Source organism: Teleopsis dalmanni, chromosome 1 (genome assembly GCF_002237135.1).
Source record: "Teleopsis dalmanni isolate 2A chromosome 1, ASM223713v2, whole genome shotgun sequence".
Taxonomy (NCBI): Eukaryota; Metazoa; Arthropoda; class Insecta; order Diptera; family Diopsidae; genus Teleopsis; species Teleopsis dalmanni.
In genome coordinates, this window is record NC_051846.1 from 101,886,353 (window position 1) to 101,906,712 (window position 20,360).

The 20,360-nt window shown below is 34.4% G+C and overlaps 1 protein-coding gene across 1 annotated transcript in view; it reads right to left on the minus strand.

The window, feature by feature from the left end:
- Positions 1–376: 376 nt before the first annotated feature.
- LOC119666173 (dmX-like protein 2) overlaps positions 377–20,360 on the minus strand; it is a 229,798-nt gene continuing 209,814 nt past the window's right edge. Inside the window, exons 17-19 of the mRNA XM_038075458.1 lie at positions 841–974; positions 702–785; positions 377–650 (exon numbers count right to left, since the gene is read on the minus strand). Of these exons, the coding sequence (XP_037931386.1) occupies positions 450–650; positions 702–785; positions 841–974 (419 nt within the window). The 3' untranslated portion in view covers positions 377–449. The remainder of the gene's footprint in view (positions 651–701; positions 786–840; positions 975–20,360) is intronic.

A 20,360-nucleotide genomic window follows, 5' to 3' on the forward strand; every position in this document is an offset into this window, starting at 1 on the left:
ATATAATGAGGCTACCAGCGATAGAGCAAAAAATTTGTAAAAAAATATTTAATTAAACCTACAAAAAATAACAAAACTATTGTAAAAAGTGCAACAATGAAATTTATATGATGAAAAAACATTGTAATCAATTTAATCAATTGTGTATTTGTAAAGCAGAACAAATTAAAAATATAACCGAAATTAATTGTATACCACCACTCTTAACAAGCAAAAAGCATAATTGTCGAAAAATTAATAAACAATATATTCCTTCCATTCAAGAACTAACAGAAGGATTAATATTTTTAAACCAATTTAATAGAACTTAAGGTCTATCAGAGAATAGTACTTACACATTATTAAGATCATATTTAATTACATTACATAATAAAACTGTTATTTGTGTCACAATAATGATGATTTTTTTATTAACGATTACATATATTCAACAGTTTAAATTGAACTAATTAATAAATTGATTGAACAACAGTATCTTTTTCAACAAGTTGTCTAACTTTCATGCATCCATCTGATCCACACGAGTATAATCGGCCAAAGGTATCAATATAAATCTGACTTACGCCTTGGCTCATATGTTTAAAAAAACTATTTTTAGCGTGTTCTGCAGCGAAACTGTTTAGCAATGCATACTGATTAAGGCTCCAAATCTAATCAAATAATTAAAAAATATGAGAAGAAAAAATATAAATTTAAATTACTTTTACGTCTCCTTCTATTGATCCAGTTGCAAAAAATTCTTCATGTGGATCTAAGGCAATGCATTTGATGGCAGAATCATGAGCCTAAAAATTTATTTGTTCAGAAATTAATATTTTTAAGAAATTCATTATATAGTACCTGAAAACGATGCTTTAAACTTCGTTGTCTAATATCAAAAATGCATATATCCCCCTTTTTGCCGCAAGAAATTAGTTGCTGATGCTGTGGAGCAAAAATTACACTAGAAGCTCCCTGATCATGACAAGTAAATGCTGTAATTGTAATAATAATAATAATAATAATAATAATAATAATAATAATAATAATAATAATAATAATAATAATAATAATAATAATAATAATAATAATTATAATAATAAAGCCAACGCTTTGTTGGTCATTGATCACCAAAGGCGCAACGTTTGGCCGTATTAAATATTTTGTCAATTTTTTAAATTATAAATTAATGTATATTTGGTAAATTCTGTAATTTCTAAATTAATGCATATTCTGGATTAAGTTGATTTGTCAATTTAATACTAAATTGTAAATACTATATTTTGGTTATGTATCAATTTTACTCATTGTACGCTTATTGTAATTTTGTACATAAACAGCAATATGAACAATAAAAAATGAGATTGAAACTAGAATGTCACTTTTTACTTTGTACGGCAACAGTTCAAGTGCTAGTCTGCCAAGTTACAATTTTCAAAAGCAACAGCTAAAGTGCTAGTCTGTTCAGAATACGACTTTACAAAACTAGTAGTTTATGTGCTACGTAGTCTAAACGATTAAAGTATAACCTTTATTAGTTTTCAATAATAATAATGGAGGTGGGCATTTGTTTTTCCTGCTAGATGCGGTCCAGAAAGAAAACCTGAAGGTATAAAATGGAAGAACCAAAATTGAGAGCACAAACCAAACAAATAACCCGGTGACTTCGGATAACCCTACTGTGTCGGGATCAAATCATAACTCCCGCGCATTTGGCTTGGTACCTGGGTCAAATATGATAAGTGAGTTACAGAACAGAAGCAATAGCAACCATCGAACTATCGACGTCTCCGAACGCGACTTCGGTAATATTTCCCTGCCTTTTGATATAAATAAGGCAGCGAAACAATTTCGCAGCATTATTATCAAATCCGCTGCCACAGCTGTTCCTGTAAGTAGGATCAAAGTAATAAGGCTGAATTTTTCTAGTGACGCTGTGTTCCTTGCCGAAGAACGTGATAATCTTCGTACTTCTTGACCCAGCAAAGCCAAGCATAGCTACCCTGAACAGTAACATACGTAAAATGATAAAAAAAACATGGCCTAAATAAGTGGATGGAATACTTAGATAATTGCGACTCTCAAAATGGTAAATTGTGGGCTACCATTAAAGCATTATCTAATCTTTTCTGCCTCAACAACAACACGATAACTTTTAATGGGATCACTTTCCCCGATCCCACGCATTGCACCCAACAATTTTGTCATCGTTTCGTGCCGAATGCTCCTAACTCCCCTGCTATTCGCAGACAGATATGCGCTTTTCAGGAGCCACATTCCGGCGACACTATGCTGTTTTCTCCGGATGACGTGATCAGACAAGTCAAAGCCTTGAAAGGTCTTGGGCCTGATGGCATTTCAATGCTCAAGCTCAAGCACCTCGAGGTTATTGGCGTTTCAGTTCTGACCCATATTTTGAACATCTCCATCAGTTCCCACATCATCCCAAACATATGAAAGAGTGGTAGGATTATCTCTCTGCTGAAACCGGGTAAACCGGCTGTCCTAGGTGAATCATATACACCGATTTCACTATCTCCAGTAGGAAAGGTTCTGGAGTCTTTAGTCTTAACAGATTCCTTCATGTATTTACCTAGCTCCCCATCAGCATGGATTTAGGAAACGTCATAGCACCACCTCCGCCCTTTCTGAGATCACATCTCAAATGGACTCAACCAAAGAACTCTTCTAAAATGTGTAATAAATGAAATGGTTACTTCTCTGATGCAGCATCATTCTTGGTTGAGAGAAATCTTCACCTATCACCAAACAAATTCTCCGCCACCCTCTTTATTTCCTGTACTAAAGAGGTATCCATGACTCCTTCCATTAATATCGGTGAATGCATGATCCCCATTACGACTAAACCCAAAATCCTTGATGTCATTCTCGACAGAATGTTGACCTTTTCCGCACATGCTTTAATCTTACCACTACCACCAAACCCAAAATCTTGGATGTTGTTGTCGACAAAATGTTAACCTTTTCCGCACATGCTTTAACCTTGTGCAGCCGATTGAAATCCCGCAAAAAATTGTTAAAAGATATCGCCGGTGTTCTGGGTCGTCCTATTACTACATATGCATTTCCAATATGGACCCCGCAACTCTGCGAGACGCAATGAAATAACATTCAAACATGTCAAAACACAGCTTTGCGGATATCAACCGGCTGCGAGCGTATGTCGCGTGTTGACCACCTTCATGCGGAATCGAAAATATTTCTTTCAAAAGAACACAAACAATTGCTGACCAATCAATTTCTCCTTGCATGTCACACCAGTAGAGCCCTTCCTCAACGATGCATCCGCCGATCCCTCACCGAATTGGCCAATAGAGCTAAAATCAGTGAGGTCGAATACAAACGTGAACTAATAGCACTCCATACAGATACAATATCTTCTTTGAAACCTAGTATGACTCCCAACAGGGTCCTTAATAGGCCTCCGCTTAATATCTCCCACGATGACCGTCGTCTCCATCGTGTAGCAAGAACTGTCCTAGCTCAATTGAGGTCAGTATATAGCCTTGTGCTTAACAGTTACTTGTCACGCATGCACACGTCCATTCCTAATGTGTGTAGCTCCACCCCCCTCCCCCTCATGACGTCGCACATCTGTTCTGTTGTCCCATTACACACACTGATTTTAGTTCAATCAACCTTTGGACTTATCCCCTTGAGATAGCTAGGGTTCTATGGTTGAACCCTGGTTGATTTTAATTATAACCCCCACAACTCTAACCCCACACCACCCCACCCACCCATTCATTCATGTATTCGTCTTGTAATCCTTACAAGTAATGTTGTTTATAAAATATTACAACCTCTCAACTTGATTGTTGAAATAAGAAGTTTGTTATTTGAAAATATTACTAAAAATACATTTTTTTTACAGGAAAATTGCGCCACACTACTGTTTCTATAAATATGGAGTAAACAAGTACCAACAATTTAAATGGTGATAAGTTGATCGTGCCATTTAACCGTTTCTCCAAATTCATAGAAGCAGTTTACAATTCTTGCATTTAGACGGGGGCGGATTTACATGATTATGTTATTTACATGTTACATGTTTCAGATCCCGGCGGGCTACAACAACTGTCGGTCTGTAAGTAAACAGCATGCACACACCGATGTAGATCTCACAATATTGACAGACCACTACAGCGCAGAAAACTCTCTTATGAGACCTATAATACCAAAAATAAATTTTAGCCAAAAACTCAGCATATTGATTAAATACTTAGGTAGATAATGAAATTATTGCCAGCAGAACCCCATACTTCTAGAAGCAAAGTTTTAAAAACAACACCCATTGGTAAATCGTCAACAGCGCAAAAGGGTGTATAGTGACATAGCAAGGGATGAGCTACAAGTGGCGCTCATTGACGAAATTACCGGCAATGGGTTAGCTGAAATGGTGATGGAACACCTTTTGACAAATCTAGACGTCCCCACACTTGGCTTTGGCTGCATGGTCTTCATATGCGATGACCAGTTATCCGAGGAATTTCTTGGCAACTGCATTGCTAAGGTAAGTGATGCATGGGAAGGTTTAAGAGTTAAGTTTATCCCAGCCAATAAAATTACAAGAAGAATAAGGACGCACATTTGGTTGCCAATCATGAAAATAGAGCACGGGAAAGTACTCCAAATTTTACAGCGACAAAACCAAAACTTGCCAATGAATGACTGGGTAGTCATCAAGGACGATGGCATCCAAAAAAACAATATGACGCTTCTTCTGGTGATAAACGAGGAAGCCACTAGAAGAACTGGACTGTAAACTAAGGTTTGGCGCAAGATATACGAAAATCGAGATTTTTCGCCAAACAGGTAACGATTATGAAGGCAAGGAGTTAGAGGATGCTAACAAATTGCTTGACGACATTAAGCTTTAGAGACCTCGTAATCCTGCTCGAATACTGAAAGTAGCACAAATCAAACTTCAGCATTCGAAAACCGCCTCGGATAATCTCTCCATCTTTCTAGTTGAGGAGGACGTCGACGTCAGCATCGTGCAAGAGCCATGGGTCAGAGGAATGGACGTCATAGGGCTAATAATGAAAAACTATAAAAACATGTATATTTTTTTTTACTTATTTATTTAAATGCATTAAGGGACAACCCTTTTTATTGCAGTACCTTAAAGCTAATTTAAAGAATTAAAATAAAAATAAAAAAAACAATAAAATAAAATAAAATAAAAGAAGTAATTAAAGTTTTCAGAGAATATAGTAATAACATACGTAAAAAGTATTAAACTTATATTTACTGATTAACAGCGAAACAAAAAGAAAACAGCATGAAATATTTAAATAACAGAATTTAAGTTAATAACAAACAAATTACAATAAACTTAATTATATAGCAGCAAAAAACAACCAAATCAATGAATAAAAAAAAGGAAAGAAATTAATAAAGACAAATAAACGTGACGTTAACCCAGTTAATTTTTTAACAGTTTCTTAAAAACACTCGGGTTAACTGCATTTCTGGTTGTGCTTGAAAGAGCATTTCATATTCTAACAGACTAAATAAAGAAAAACTTAGTAGTGGAGGCAAAACTAAATCTGGGAATGATGAAAAGACGAGATCTGTTAGATCTAGTTAGCTGCAAGCAATCAAAAAGGTACTTCGGCGTAGTAGTGGATAAAAGTCTGAACAAAAATAAGCATACTCGAAACTGCATATATTGTTCAATATCACACCCTAGAATCACATTTCTATAAATATCCAAGTGATCGAAGCGTCTAAGGCCAAAAGCATATCGCGTGCAGCAGTTTACTAGGTATCGTAACTTATTGAGGGACTCAACATCAAGTGTTGAGTACACTAAAGGGGAGTACATAACAATAGGAACAATTAGTTGTTTTACCAACAAAACACGCATGTCAATAGGTGTATACTTCACAGAAAGGTTCAGACCTCTTAAATATGCAAAAGATTTTCTAATAACTTGGTTAACATGTTCGCCAGCATTAGTGTTCAAATGGAAACCCAGACATTTTACCGAATTAGTATATATAATAATTGTGTTGCCAAGTGTTACAGATGGCAAGAAATCAACATTAATATTTAGCCTATCAATTGGTAGAATTGAAGACTTGTTTGTATTAAGGAACATATTATTTTGCGTAGCCCAAACCTCAATATATGATAAATCTACATTAGTCATTTGAACGAGGTCATTAATATCAGAAATCCGACAAGATAGATACATTAGAATATCATCTGCATACGCATGCAATTTAGCATACTTACATATTGAAAAAATATCATCAATATAAATTGAAAATAAAAGAGGTCCTAATACAGAGCCTTGAGGTACCCCAGTAAATAAAGGTTTGAAATTAGAAAAAGCATTCTCTACGAGTACAGTCTGTTCCCTTCCAGTTAAGTAGCTATAAATAAATTCTGAGGCCGACTTAGAAAAATAAAAGGAATGAAAAAGCTTTTTACATAATAGAGAATGGTCAACACAGTCAAAAGCTTTGGTAAAGTCAAGGAGACATAAAAATGTTACTAAGTTTTGATCATAGCTACATCGAATATCTTCGAAGACTAAGCATTGCCGTCGTGCAACTATGACCTTTTTTAAACCCAGACTGGAGAGGAGAGAGAAGTTTAAAGCAGTTAAGATGAGTACGTATTTGATCAGCCATAATGTTCTCACACACTTTAGAGAGTGAAGGGAGAATACTGATTGGACGATAATCGGAACATGAGGATGCATTAGCCTTTTTTTCAATAGGAATAATCTTGGCTTTTTTCCAAACAATAGGAAAACATGATGTAGTGAAGCAGTGGTTAATAATGTGCGTCAAAGGAATAATAATAAACGGCAGTATAAGTTTAATAAATTTATGTGGAATTTCATCTATTCCAATAGCATTTGATTTAATTTTCATGACATTGTTAAAGACAGTTTCTTCACTCACACATACAAAGTCAAAAATGCGTTCGGAGGGAACACTCTCAAGTTCAGGAAAGACCGGAGCAACGTTCAATCTATCTCCTATAGGAACAAAGAAATCATTTAAAATGTTAGGATCAATGCTGCATACATTTCTTCAGCTATTAACCACCCCTAGAGCTTTAATGTTGCTCCAAAGTGATTTTGTAGGTAATGAGGCATCTAGTTTAGATTTGAAGAACCTAGATTTAGCAAGATAAATAGCCATTCGAGCCAAATTTCGAGCTGCTTTAAACCGCATCCAGTTAAAAACATTCGGATATCTTTTCCACACTGCATACTTCCTATTTCTCTTGTTTATCATACGTTTGATGTCAGTACTGAACCATGGACATGAAGAACTTTTAACATGTATAGTACGATATGGAATATACTGATGCAAATAATTAATAATTATATTGTTTAAGACTGTCAATTTGTCATCAACTGAAGCACCAAACCAGCAATTACTCCAGTCAACAGTGCTAAGATCACGACATAATAACTGAGTATCAACTGATTTAAAATCCCAGAATGAAAATTGAGAGGGATTGACATTTCGCGTTACACAATAATCTAAGGTAGTAAATAATAAATCATGATCGGAAACAAACGAAATCTGATCAAATAACAACAAGCTCATAGGTATGAGCTATCAAGATGGAAGTCAAACCAAGTCTCAGAAATGCATATAACGTCTACTTTGCTGTCTTCAAAAACAGCTCTTACATGATCTAATTTTAAGCCAGAAAGACTTCTCGCATTGAAATGAACTATATTAATACCACGTTGTTGTTTACAAAAAATATTAATTAAAGTTTTATCCTCCATGATTAATATTGTTTAGATATAGATGACGACTGACTTCTAGAATATTGTGGCTTAAGCCGTTAGCGTTCCAGTGGCAGATTTTGAATGCATTCATTCTGCTTTCAATAGTCTGGAGATAAGCGCTTGATTCTGGACCATAATTTGCGTCATGGACTGCATCATACTTTGCAACCATTCCATAAACTTATCCATCCTTTGTATGAAAGAAGTAAACGTGGGCTGCATTGGCGCTGATTGTGTGTCAATGTTTTTATTTATCTGATCTGGAGATTCCCTCAGAGTATAAGCATACGATGTTTGAGAAAACTCATTTGGGGCCGTGTAGATATTATTATTTAAATGAGGAAATTGCTCAGGTGAGAGGTTAATATTAGGGATTTGTTTCTGTTTGGCTACGGCCATTTTATTCTTTAGAGCAAGAAAAACAGGGCAGCCGCGATAGTTGGCTGTGTGATTGCCTTTGCAGTTCGAGCAAATCTTGGCTGCTTCATCTTGTTTGCTTTTTGGACAACTTTCCGTAGAGTGCAATTCTGAACAAATAACACATACACTGTTGAGTTTGCAATAGGTCTTGGTGTGATCATACTCGTTACAATTTAGGCATTGTACTGGTTCTCTTCTCTTATGCGGCTGCTCGATGGTAATTTTCCTGTGAAGTAGATATTGTAGAGAATATATCGGATGAACTTCACGTTTTTTAAGCTTGCTTACATCATAATTCAACTCAACTTTATAAAGGGGTTGTGGGATACGTTCTCTATTTATGATATTATAAATATTTTTGACCTCAACATTTTTTTCCTCTAGAGCTGTTTGAATTTCTCCTATATCTAGACCTGGCTCAATACCTTTGATGACCACTGACAGACCTTTATTGCTTTTTAGCTGATAAGAATAGAATTGTTTATTTTCTTTTTCCAAGATAGATACTAGTTTTCTGTATTGATCTTCAGTAGATACCTGTATTTTAGTCTCAATAATATTCCCTTTCCTTGAAGGAGCAACGTAAAAGCTGTCTTTTCCTAATATGGTAGTTAAAGCCTTAACTAATTCATTTGAGCTTTTTTCTCTTAGGAAAAGTGGTGGCCGTTTGTACTGCTTAATTTTGTTTCCAATGGGTTCCTTTTCTTCCTTGTCAGTGAGTATAGCAAACCTATTTTGTGAGCTTTGACTTCTGATGATTTTAAGTGAGTTATATTAGAAACGAGGAAGCCAGTTAAAAAATGTGTTTATGCCTTTTTTATGTTCACAGTATAGTGACAACAATCTAACAGCCGTAAGGATCGAGCCAAATATAAAGGAGGTGGACCAAATTTAATTGTGGTTTCTGCCTACATGGCGCGTGATAGAGATGCTGTTACGGAAGAGGTAGTTGCGCTACTACACAGAAGTTCAGCAAAAGATAATTCCCCGCCAATGCGAGACATAAGCTTTGGAACAATTCAAAAACCAATGACAAGGGTGAGTACCTTTTTGATTTCATTAATAATTCCAATCTCTTAATTTTAAATAGAGGTAAAACTTTTACTTTTAATTTTCCTAGTTCACAGGGGTTTGCTGGATGGGAAGAAGTGAAAGATGTAACATTTCTATCTGAAAATTTAGATACTGTAGTTAGTAATTGATAGGTATCTGACAAGAAATCCTTTTCAGATCATAGTTTTTCAAAGTTTGAAATTTATAACAATTTCCAGTCTACATAAACTTAGCAAAATTAAAAAAAATAATAAATACCTTAGCAGTACCACTTCACGCACGTCATTTAGAGTTATTTAAACAAAAAGTAAATTTCGTCTATTTAAATAATTTTATTAAATTAATATTAAAACTTTTATTTCTCTAACTAATTTTATTTATTTGAATAAATTTTATTCATTAAAAAAAAAAAGAGCTCATGTAGAAAAGTAAATGTTAACAAACATTTACAAACGTTAAAAAACGTCAAAAGGATTCGTCGCAAAGAGATCACAAAATTTGCGAAATTTGAACAATAATACGAAAGCAAGAAACGTAACAAATAGAAAAGTAAACAAACCAAACAGTAAGAAAACGTTTGTATGTGCGCTACACAAAAAATTCGTCTGATCAGTATAAAAGACGGTGCATTCTTATAAAAATTAAAAAAAGATCGGTGGTCACTCGGTGGCATTAGATGTCAAACGATAAATAAATAAATATTAAATATTCTCTTATACAGCGGCAGTTTTAAGCCTAGGCAACACTAAGTGCTGCCAGGTGCAATCTGACATTTCCATTGGAAAGGTTGACATTTTTTAGCATCACTCAGAGCGTGTTGTCATTTAACTGTGGATTGTTTTATTCACAGTGACTTGAAAAATTCATCTTGCCCAATAAATGGAATTAACACGTGAACATTTTCGTGTGATCATTTTACACAACTTTCCATCCTATAGCACTGTTTAATCAATTCAATCGTGGCCGACGCTCGCTAATCGCCGAATTCCATGAAGGTCATCCAAAAACGACCGTTGTGCCAAAGAATATTAATGCCGTGCGTGAACAGATAATGCAAAATTGTCATGTGACATACCGTGAGATAGTGCCAACTTTGGGCATTTCTCCCACCAGCATACATTAGATATTGCATGAACACCTGGCCGTAAAAAAGGTTTGTTCTTGTTGGATCCCGCACAATTTGACAATCGCAATTTGACAAAAAAAAGCAAAGAAATGTTGAAAAAATCGTTCGCGGTGCTTCAAAAGACGTTTATAAGATCGTCACAGGTGACGAATCATGAATCTATGCGTACGAGCCCGAAACAAAACAACAATCGACCGTGTGGATCTTCAAAGACGAACCAAATCCAACGAAAGTTATTCGTGGAAAAAGCACTTCGAAGCAAATGATCGCTTGTTTTTTCGGCAAAACTGGTCATGAGGCGACTGTTCCGCTTGAGCAACGAAGGACGGTCACTTTTGACTGATGCACCACAATTTGTTTGCCTGGAGTTATCGGAGAAATTCGTAAAACGAACAAGAAAAGACGAATCATTGTTCACCATGACAACGAGAGCTCTCACTCATCGGCTCAACCCAGTGCCTTTTTGACCGACAAAAACGTCGAATTGATGGGTCATGCGCCGTATAGCCCTGACATGGCACCCAATGACTTCTTTTTATTCCCACACATCAAGAAAAAAAATGCGTGGTCAACGATTTTCGTCACCAGACGATGCTGTTGAAGCGTTTAAAAACCATGTTTTGGAGGTGTCTCAATCGAAGTGGAAAAAGTGCTTCGACAATTGGATTGAGCGCATGCAAAAGTATATAAATTAGGTTAGAGAATACTTTTAAAATCAATTAAACACTTCTTGATGATAAATACTCGCATTTTCATTATTATGCCAGATATATATATATAGCAGCCCTCGTATAAAAAAAAAATATATATACAAGTATAAAGGCGGTTTTAAGTCAATGTATTAAAACACTGTTATATAAATGTTCAGTAAATAGAAGAATGTATATATTTTTGCTAATCTCTTTTCCCAAGCGTTTTCCCACTAACAGTAATCAAGAAGTACAAGACAAAAGGCGTGAATTGCAAAGAACCTAAACTGGCATCATTAGCGTGGTCAACAAGAGTTCACGGTTAAGAACCAAATTAAATTCTTTTCTTTTTTATATATAATTGTTCATAAGTTATATTATTTTATTAAACTATTATTTTTATAATAAACTCTTGTTTTCTAAATTAAACACATACCATTTGATCAAAAAAGAACGAGAAGTTAAAAAAAATGCAAAATTTTAATTTTTAATAATTTTCTTTATTATCGCCTTCAAAGTATTCTCCTCCTGCGGCAATACATGCATACCAACACTTGATCCAATTTTTCATACAAGTTTTATAGGCCGCCGAAGGTATGTGTGATGATATGATATTTTTGTTGTATAGTTGTTAGATTTTTATATACACTAATTAAAACGACTTTACTTTTCGCTCGTCATATCAAGACTGATCTTTATTTTCATTTTACTTCTTAAAACTAACATTGTCTCTTACAACTAATTTCCAATAGAATCTTATGTAATGATTCTATTGGTTGATACTTGAATTTACTTCCGTCTAATTAGTTAACCCAAATTAGACGTATATAATGTTTTATAAAAATAACTTATATACATTTATTAGTTATAATGGTCTTTTATTTCACAGTGGCACACATCTGGTAACCAACTGTATTGAGGGCAAATCATATTGTATGCATTATCGCTTGCAATATGATCTGTGAAACACTTAACACAAATTCATGTGTTGAGCATGCCGCTATCCAAATTGTCAAATGCATATTGGAATAATTAAATATGCATACAAATATTTTGTCATAAAGAAATGACAAAACAGACGAGTCAAATTCCTGACTCATAAATTATTTCATTACTGACAATTTGGGTTTTTCGGTCATGCTTGATATTTGAGTGTTTCGGGTTAGTGTGACACATTAAATATCGCACACAACGTATTGTGTGTGGTCATGGTTAATATGCCACTACACCCTCACCCTTTAAGAAAAATTTTTTATTTTGGATATTGAACAATAGTTAAACAGAAAAATTTTTTAAAATATTAAAGCCTATGATTTATTTATATGGATGTATTTTATATATTGTAACATAGTAAGTATACGTAGCATGTGAATTACCTTACAATTAATACATTAACATTATAAAATTTGTTTTTCTTTTTTTTGTTTATATCTAATAATTTTAAAGTTAATTTAAATTGTATATTTTAATTTAATAAAAAAAAATATGTTTTGTTTTACTTCACTTTCTTTTGAATAACTTTGTGTTATTTTTATGTAGCGTTTTTGTTTCATTTCAACCTGGATATCAACATTACTGTTTTCTATTCTTGTGACTTTGTAGGGACCTGTATAAGGGCTTGTACTCTTTCTTGTTCTGTTTGTTTTTATTAGTACCACATCTCCTACTTTTAAAATGATTGAATTACTATTCTTTTTAGAAATATCCTAACATCTATCTATAATATCTAAGTTTTGCGTCTATGCTTAACTTTCTTGCTCTATCAAGGAATAACTTTAACCTTGCTTTTAACTCATTGGCATAATTATCTAAATTAAATATTCCTTGACTGTTGTTTATTTGTTCATTTGGTAATGCTGGTAGTTTACCAAATACTAATTTATGCGCGGTATAACCTGTCTCAACGTGTGGAGCAGTATTATAGGCGAATGTATAGTATGGTAACCATTCATCCCAGTCGTCATCATTAGCAAAGTTTACCAAATATTCGTTAAGTACCCTATGGTTTCTTTCTATTGTTCCTACCGTTTCATGGTGGTATGGAATTGAAAAAATTTGTTTAATTCCTAAAATTTCTGTAACTTTAGCTAGCAATTCATTTACGAATTCTGTTCCTCTATCAGATTTTAAAGTCTTAAAGGAACCGAATTTCAGTATGAATTGTTCTACTAGAGTTTTAGCTATTGTTTTGGCTTCTTTGTTTATGATTGGATATGCAATTATGAATCGACTTAATTCACACTGCATTGTTAATATGTATCTGGTCGTAATGGTCAAACAGTATCGATTTCTACTGTTTCGAAGGTTGAAGTAATTTGAAATTCCTCACGGTTTTGTCGGATTTGTTTGTTCCTTTGACATTTTTCACAAGTGCTCACATGTTTATGAACCATCTGTTTCATCTTTTTCCATGTGTATTTTTGCTTAAATTTGGTAAAAGTTTTGCGAACTCCAAAATGTCCTTATGAGGATTGTCATGATATTCCTCAATTAATCTGAATCTTGTCATGATGTCAGCTATGTTTACTGGGTTCTTGTATAACAATATTTTTAATCTACATTAAGACCGAAAAGTTTTCGGAAATTCTCATTTAAAATTCGCGCGCTGTATATTTTCCGATATTTTAAGTTTATGTAGTTTGGCAGCACTGTCCTTAATTACTATGCCAAAAATGAGCGCGATCTGTCAGACAGTTCGTTTACGGCAGCTGTTGAAACCAGTTCACCTCAGTAGGGCGTTGCGAAAAAAACAATGGAAAAAAATATTGAACAAAGAGTTTGCATCAAATTTTGTGTTTCGAACGAAATTTCGTGTGCAGAATCGTTGCGAATGCTACAAAAGGCTTATGGGGAATCAGTTTTATCGAAAACTCAAGTTTATGAGTGGTACAAAGCCTTCCAGGACGGTCGTACGACCGTCGAAGACATTTCGCAACGCACTACTGAGGTGAACTGGTTTCAACAGCTGCCGTAAACGAACTGTCTGACAGATCGAGCTCATTTTTGGCATAGTAATTAAGGACAGTGCTGCCAAACTACATAAACTTAAAATATCGAAAAATATACAGCGCGCGAATTTTAAATGAGAATTTCCGAAAACTTTTCAGTCTTAATGTATGTCGACTTTCATTTTTCTTTTCACGTTGCAACTTATTAAACATTTCTTTAAATATATTTTTACCCATGGACTTAATTATTATATCTTCATCGCTTAGCGCTAGCGTTGTTATATTTATTTTTTCTAGTTCGAAAATCAGCTTCACCTTATCGAAATCGGCTTCGGAGGTATTTCGCGTAATTCCACTGTGACTTTTTTGTCATCGTATCGTATGAATTCATCTTTATTTTTATTTATAATTTTAAACTGCAGTGTTCTCATACCTCGAATATCACTAATAGAAGTGCAATCCTAACAATAGAGTTGATCAGGCTCAATTGGTTTTGCCTTTTTTTGTGTATTCATATTGGTAGTCTTATTGGCAGAGCTATCATTGGCTGCTGCGGCGCGCGCTTTACTTCTAGTTGTTATACATATTGTTACGCAATCGCCTGCGCGTTTATTTGTATCTCAGGATTTTGTAAAAAAATGAAACGAACTTTAGAAAATTGGAGAAACTTTACTTATTTTATTAATTGTATTGAAAAGAACTAGTATTTACTAGGAGCCAATTTAGCTTCCCTCAAAACAAATTCAGACACTAAAAATATCAATCGACATAATGTTTAAATATTATTTAAACATTTCATTGCTACTCTGATGAAATTCGTAACAATATTTTAGCTTTTTCTTTTACATGACATATAGTTTCTTCATCTTCATCGGGATTGTTCAATTTTCGACTGGACATCTTGTCTTCAGTTGTAGGTATCAAATTCTTTAAAATATCGCTGTCTATCTTAATTCTAGACAGGGCATCAGTATTAGTGTTAATTTTTACTTTTTTGTATATTATCTCAAAATCATAATCTGATAAATCAATACGAATCTTTGTCATTTTTGAAGAAGGATTTCTGTCGTCAGCAACAACGTAAAAATGTTTGCCATACACGTATGGTCTGAAATAGTTTATTCCCCAATGTATTGCAAGTAGTTCCTTTTCAATGACTGGTTTATTTAAGTCGTGTAATATAATAAGCGTAGATAATTCTCTTAAAAACTCAGAACCACCACCACATATAAGCACAAAAAAGCTCGCTCACAAAAGCTCCACTTTTACAGCAAACACAAATAACCAAAAAAGTGCGGTCATACAGACTGGTATGGACCGCTACGTTAACATAAAAAGAAAATTGAGCCCACAAAAAATGTCTAAGTCAAATTTAAAACAATTAAAATTAAGTGATAATTCTCTATATGGTAATCGCTTTGCCGCGCTCGCTATTGAAAATTATGAAAAGGACCATATATCAGAAATAAAAACTTTCCGTCCACCTCCAATTTACTTACGCGAAAAGTGTTCAAGTACTCTTGTCAACAATCTTACTAAATTAATTGACTCTAAGTCTTTCTACGTTACTCCTCTTAAAAGAGGTGCAATTGAAGAAACGAAGATACAAACTGAAACCGAACACCAGTTCCGTAAGATTAACGACTATTTAAAGGAAAACTCCAAAAATTTTTATACTTATCAGCTCAAAAGTAGCAAGGGAATAGCAGTAGTTGTTAAAGGCATCGAACCGAATGCTGATACTGAAGAAATAAAAATTGCTGTTGAAAATGCTGGCTTTGAGGTAAAATCAGTTTTTAACATAAAAAACAAAGATAAAATTCCTCAACCTTTATATAAAATTGAATTAGAACCAGATACTAAAAAATTAAAAAATAACGAGATTCATCCAATTTACCACTTGCGTTTCTTGCTAAACCGTAAGATAACAGTGGAGGAGCCTCATAAACGCAAAACTCCAGTGCAATGTCTAAACTGTCAGGAATTTGGGCATACTAAAAGTTATTGTACTCTGCGCAAAGTTTGTGTGGCCTGCGGTGGTGCTCACCACTCAACTCAATGCAGTACAGATAAAAACAACATAAATTCCAGAAAATGTAACAACTGTGGTGGTAATCATACTGCAAACTACCGTGGCTGTCCAATTTATATCGAAATTAAGAATAAAGCTATCCCTCGCTCCGAAAAGGTACCAAATGCTCCATCCATAATTCCACAAAATCCAGTCAATATTAACCAAACAATCACAAAAGAAGTTGAAACAGCTAATTCATACTCAGCCGTCTTAAAAAATGGTTTAGTTAAACAAATTCCTGAAAATTCAGTAACCCCCAATCAAAACTTAGAATCAATGCTAATAACTCTTACCCAGCTTATGACGAACTTTATGGCCTCAATGCAAAACTTAGTGCAAGATATAGTAAAAACTCAAAACCAAATGATGCAGTTTCTTTCAGCTAATAAATGAACTGTCTTAGAATGTGTCGCTGGAATGCCAACGGCATCCGCCAGCACAAACTTGAAATCATAAATTTTCTGTCGTCCCACAATATTGATGTTTTTCTAATATCTGAAACCCATCTATGTAGTAAACACAACTTCTCTGTACCTGGATTCAATTTCTACTTCACAAACCATCCTGAAGATAAGCCCCACGGGGGAACAGGAATTCTAATTAATTCAAGAATTAAGCATCACGTCCTAGAACAGCACTCCACAGCCCACATACAAGCTACGTCAATATGTATTAAATTCATTGAAGATGAAGTCGTGCTCAGTGCTGTCTACTGTCCTCCTAGATTTCTTGTAACAGAAGCTCAATTCGTGGATTTCTTTTATAATCTCGGTAAAAAATTTATAGCAGCGGGAGACTTTAATGCTAAACATACATACTGGGGCTCCCGTCTAATAAACCCAAAAGGAAAGCAACTCTACTCTACCATTACAAATCGCCGCAACAATTTAGATTTCATATCATCAGGACAACCCACTTACTGGCCATCTGACCCCAAAAAAATACCAGATCTAATCGACTTTTGTGTAGTGAAAAATATTGACCGCGAACTAATATCTGCCCACTCTAGCTTCGAACTATCATCCGATCACTCTCCAGTTTTTATAACCTTATTTAAGGTACCTATAAACAATCAAAGTGCATCAAAACTGACGTCAAAGAAAACCAATTGGCTAAGATATCGTCAATATATTAGTAGTTACTTAGATATAAACCCATCTCTACAGTGTGTAAGTGAAATCGATTCGGCTCTTAATGGATTTGACACAGTATTAAAATTGGCTGCTAAGCACGCTACTCCTACTGATAAGATAACTTTTACTAGATCTACAAGAAAGTCTTCAGATGCAATTGAAAATATCGTCAGAGAAAAAAGACATCTGAGACGGATGTGGCAAAAGCATAGATCACCTACAAGTAAATTCAAGTTTTTGGCAGCTAAACAACGCCTAAAAAAAGCATTGCTCATAGAGATGGAAAATAGTTTAAACACCTACGTACGAAAGTTAACACCTACAGAAAGTACGAATTATTCCCTATGGCGATCGGTAAGGAAATTAAAAACACCTAAGGAGAGTGCACCACCGCTCAGGCAAGCCGACGGAAAATGGGCTAGGGATGAAGTAGATAAAGCAAATGTGTTCGCAGACCATTTAAGTCAGGTATTTCAACCAAATCCTCCGACCAATAACTTTGAACTACCAATTCCATCTCCTCTAGTCAGTTATGGGCGTCTTAAACTCAAAACCAAACAGATTCAACAGGTTGCAAAAACCCAATTATGTGTCAACAAGTCCCCAGGATATGACCAAATTACAGCAAAAATGCTAATAGAGTTACCTCAAATAGCTTTCAAAATACTGACAAAAATATTTAACGCAATACTTCGACTTGGGTACTTTCCTCAAAGCTGGAAAATTTCACAAATTATAATGATTCCAAAACCAGGAAAAAACTTAACATTACCGTCTTCATATAGACCAATAAGTCTTTTACAATGCTGTCAAAACTTTTTGAACGAATGCTTCTCGGGAAGATAACAACATATCTACAGCAAAATAACATAATACCTCACCACCAATTTGGTTTTCGTGCCAAACATGGCACCATCGAGCAAGTGAATCGCATAACAAATGAGATTAGGAAAGCATTTGAAGATAAAAAATTCTGCTCTGCTATATTTCTTGATATAGCACAAGCTTTTGACAAGGTTTGGCACGCTGGACTTATTTATAAAATCAAGGAACTCACTCCTGACTACTCTCACAAAATACTAGAGTCATATCTTCAGGACAGGAAATTCCATATAAAAGTTGGAAGCCATACAACAGCTAATCTAGACATAAAGGCTGGAGTTCCTCAAGGCAGTGTTCTAGGTCCAATACTTTATATCCTGTTTACTTCGGATATACCAAGCAACTCTCGTCTTGTGACATCTACGTTTGCTGATGACACTGCTGTCCTTAGTTCTCACCAAAATAGATTCATAGCATCTAGGGACTTAATTGAACACCTCGAACTCATTGAAACATGGTTAGCCAACTGGCGCATTCGTGTAAATGAAAGTAAATGCACACATGTAACATTTACCCTACGTAAGGACACATGTCCCCCAGTAACCTTCAACGGCATCACCATTCCGCAATCAAACACCGTATCGTATCTGGGTGTTCATTTGGATAGGAGACTAACTTGGCGTAAACATCTAGAAGCTAAGCGAACGCAAATAAAACTTAAGACGCAAAAAATTCACTGGTTATTGCATAAAAATTCCAAGTTACGGCTAAACCACAAAGTGTTACTCTACAATAGTTTACTTAAGCCAATTTGGAAGTATGGCGCTGAACTATGGGGTAATGCATGTTCCTCCAACATTGTGTTACTCTACAATAGTTTACTTAAGCCAATTTGGAAGTATGGCGCTGAACTATGGGGTAATGCATGTTCCTCCAACATTGAGTTAATTCAGCGTACTCAATCCAGAATCCTTCGTATAATTCCTGGGGCTCCGTGGTATATAAGAAGTGATAAAATTCATGAAGATCTGAAAATACCACTAATCAAAGATGAACTCACTAAAATCAAATGCAAATACAAACAAAAACTTGAAATTCATCCGAACCACCTTGCAAGGAATCTATTGCTAACGCGGCCTTCGTCAAGATTACGCAGAAAAGATGTACCAACGCACTGATTCCTTTTTCTATCTTTATATATTTACTTATTATCAACCTAATTTAAACTTTAATTTACTTCAATTTAATATACTTTTTTTTTTTTTCTTTTTCGTTTATTTTGTATTTTTTTTTTTATTTTATTTTATTTATTTCTTTATTCTTTGCTTTTCATGAAATATCTTTAACTTTAATTATTATCAATTAACTGCAGTTATAATTGTCAGTTCATTTGTTTGCTTTAGTTTTTTTAAGATTTGAATACTTATTGTAAATCTTCTTATAAAAGAGATTCAATAAATAAAATAGATATTTAAAAAAAAAAAAAAAAAAAAAAATTTAAGTCGTGTTTTTGTAAGGCTTTGTTTGCATAACAGATTGGCAAATCTGAACCAATGTTACCTTGAGATAGAACTGCACCAAGTGCATAGTCAGAAGCATCCGTTCTTATGTATTATGAACGGTTTATTGAAATCTGGGTATTTCAATATCGGTGGACTCATTAAAATTGATTTAAGACTTTCGAATGCTATGTCGCATTCAGTATTCCATATAAATTTCTGATTCTTTTTCAAAAGCATATTGACGCAATTGATATTGACGCAAAATCTTTGATAAAACGTCTGTAATAATTACAGAAAGCAATATATTTCTTAACTTCATCTACATTTGTAGGTTAAGGATAACTTTGAATGACTTTGTATTTGGCTGGGTTTATTTTAACGCCATGTTCAGTGATTAAATGTCCTAAATATGTAACTTCGTGTTTTAGAAAGTTGCATTTTCAGGATTTAATTTTAAATTGTAATCGCTTAGTCTTTTAAAGACTTTTTCTAGATTGATATTGTGGTGTTTTAGGCTGTTGCCGAAAACAATAATATCATCGACATACAAAAATGCTTAATTTTCAAGGCCTGTTAACGCTAGCGTTAGCATGCGTTGAAAACTATTTGAACTTATTTTAAGACCAAAAGGTAGTCTTTTAAATTCGTTATGACCATTGATGGTTGAAAATGCAGTTTTATGCCTTGATGCTTCATCTATTGGAATTTGATGGAATGAAGAAGTCATTTCCAAAGTTGAGAAGTATCTTGCTTTTCCAAGCAAATCAAGTATGTCTTCTAGACGTGTGAGAGGGAATTTGTCATTTACTATTTTGTTGTTATGTT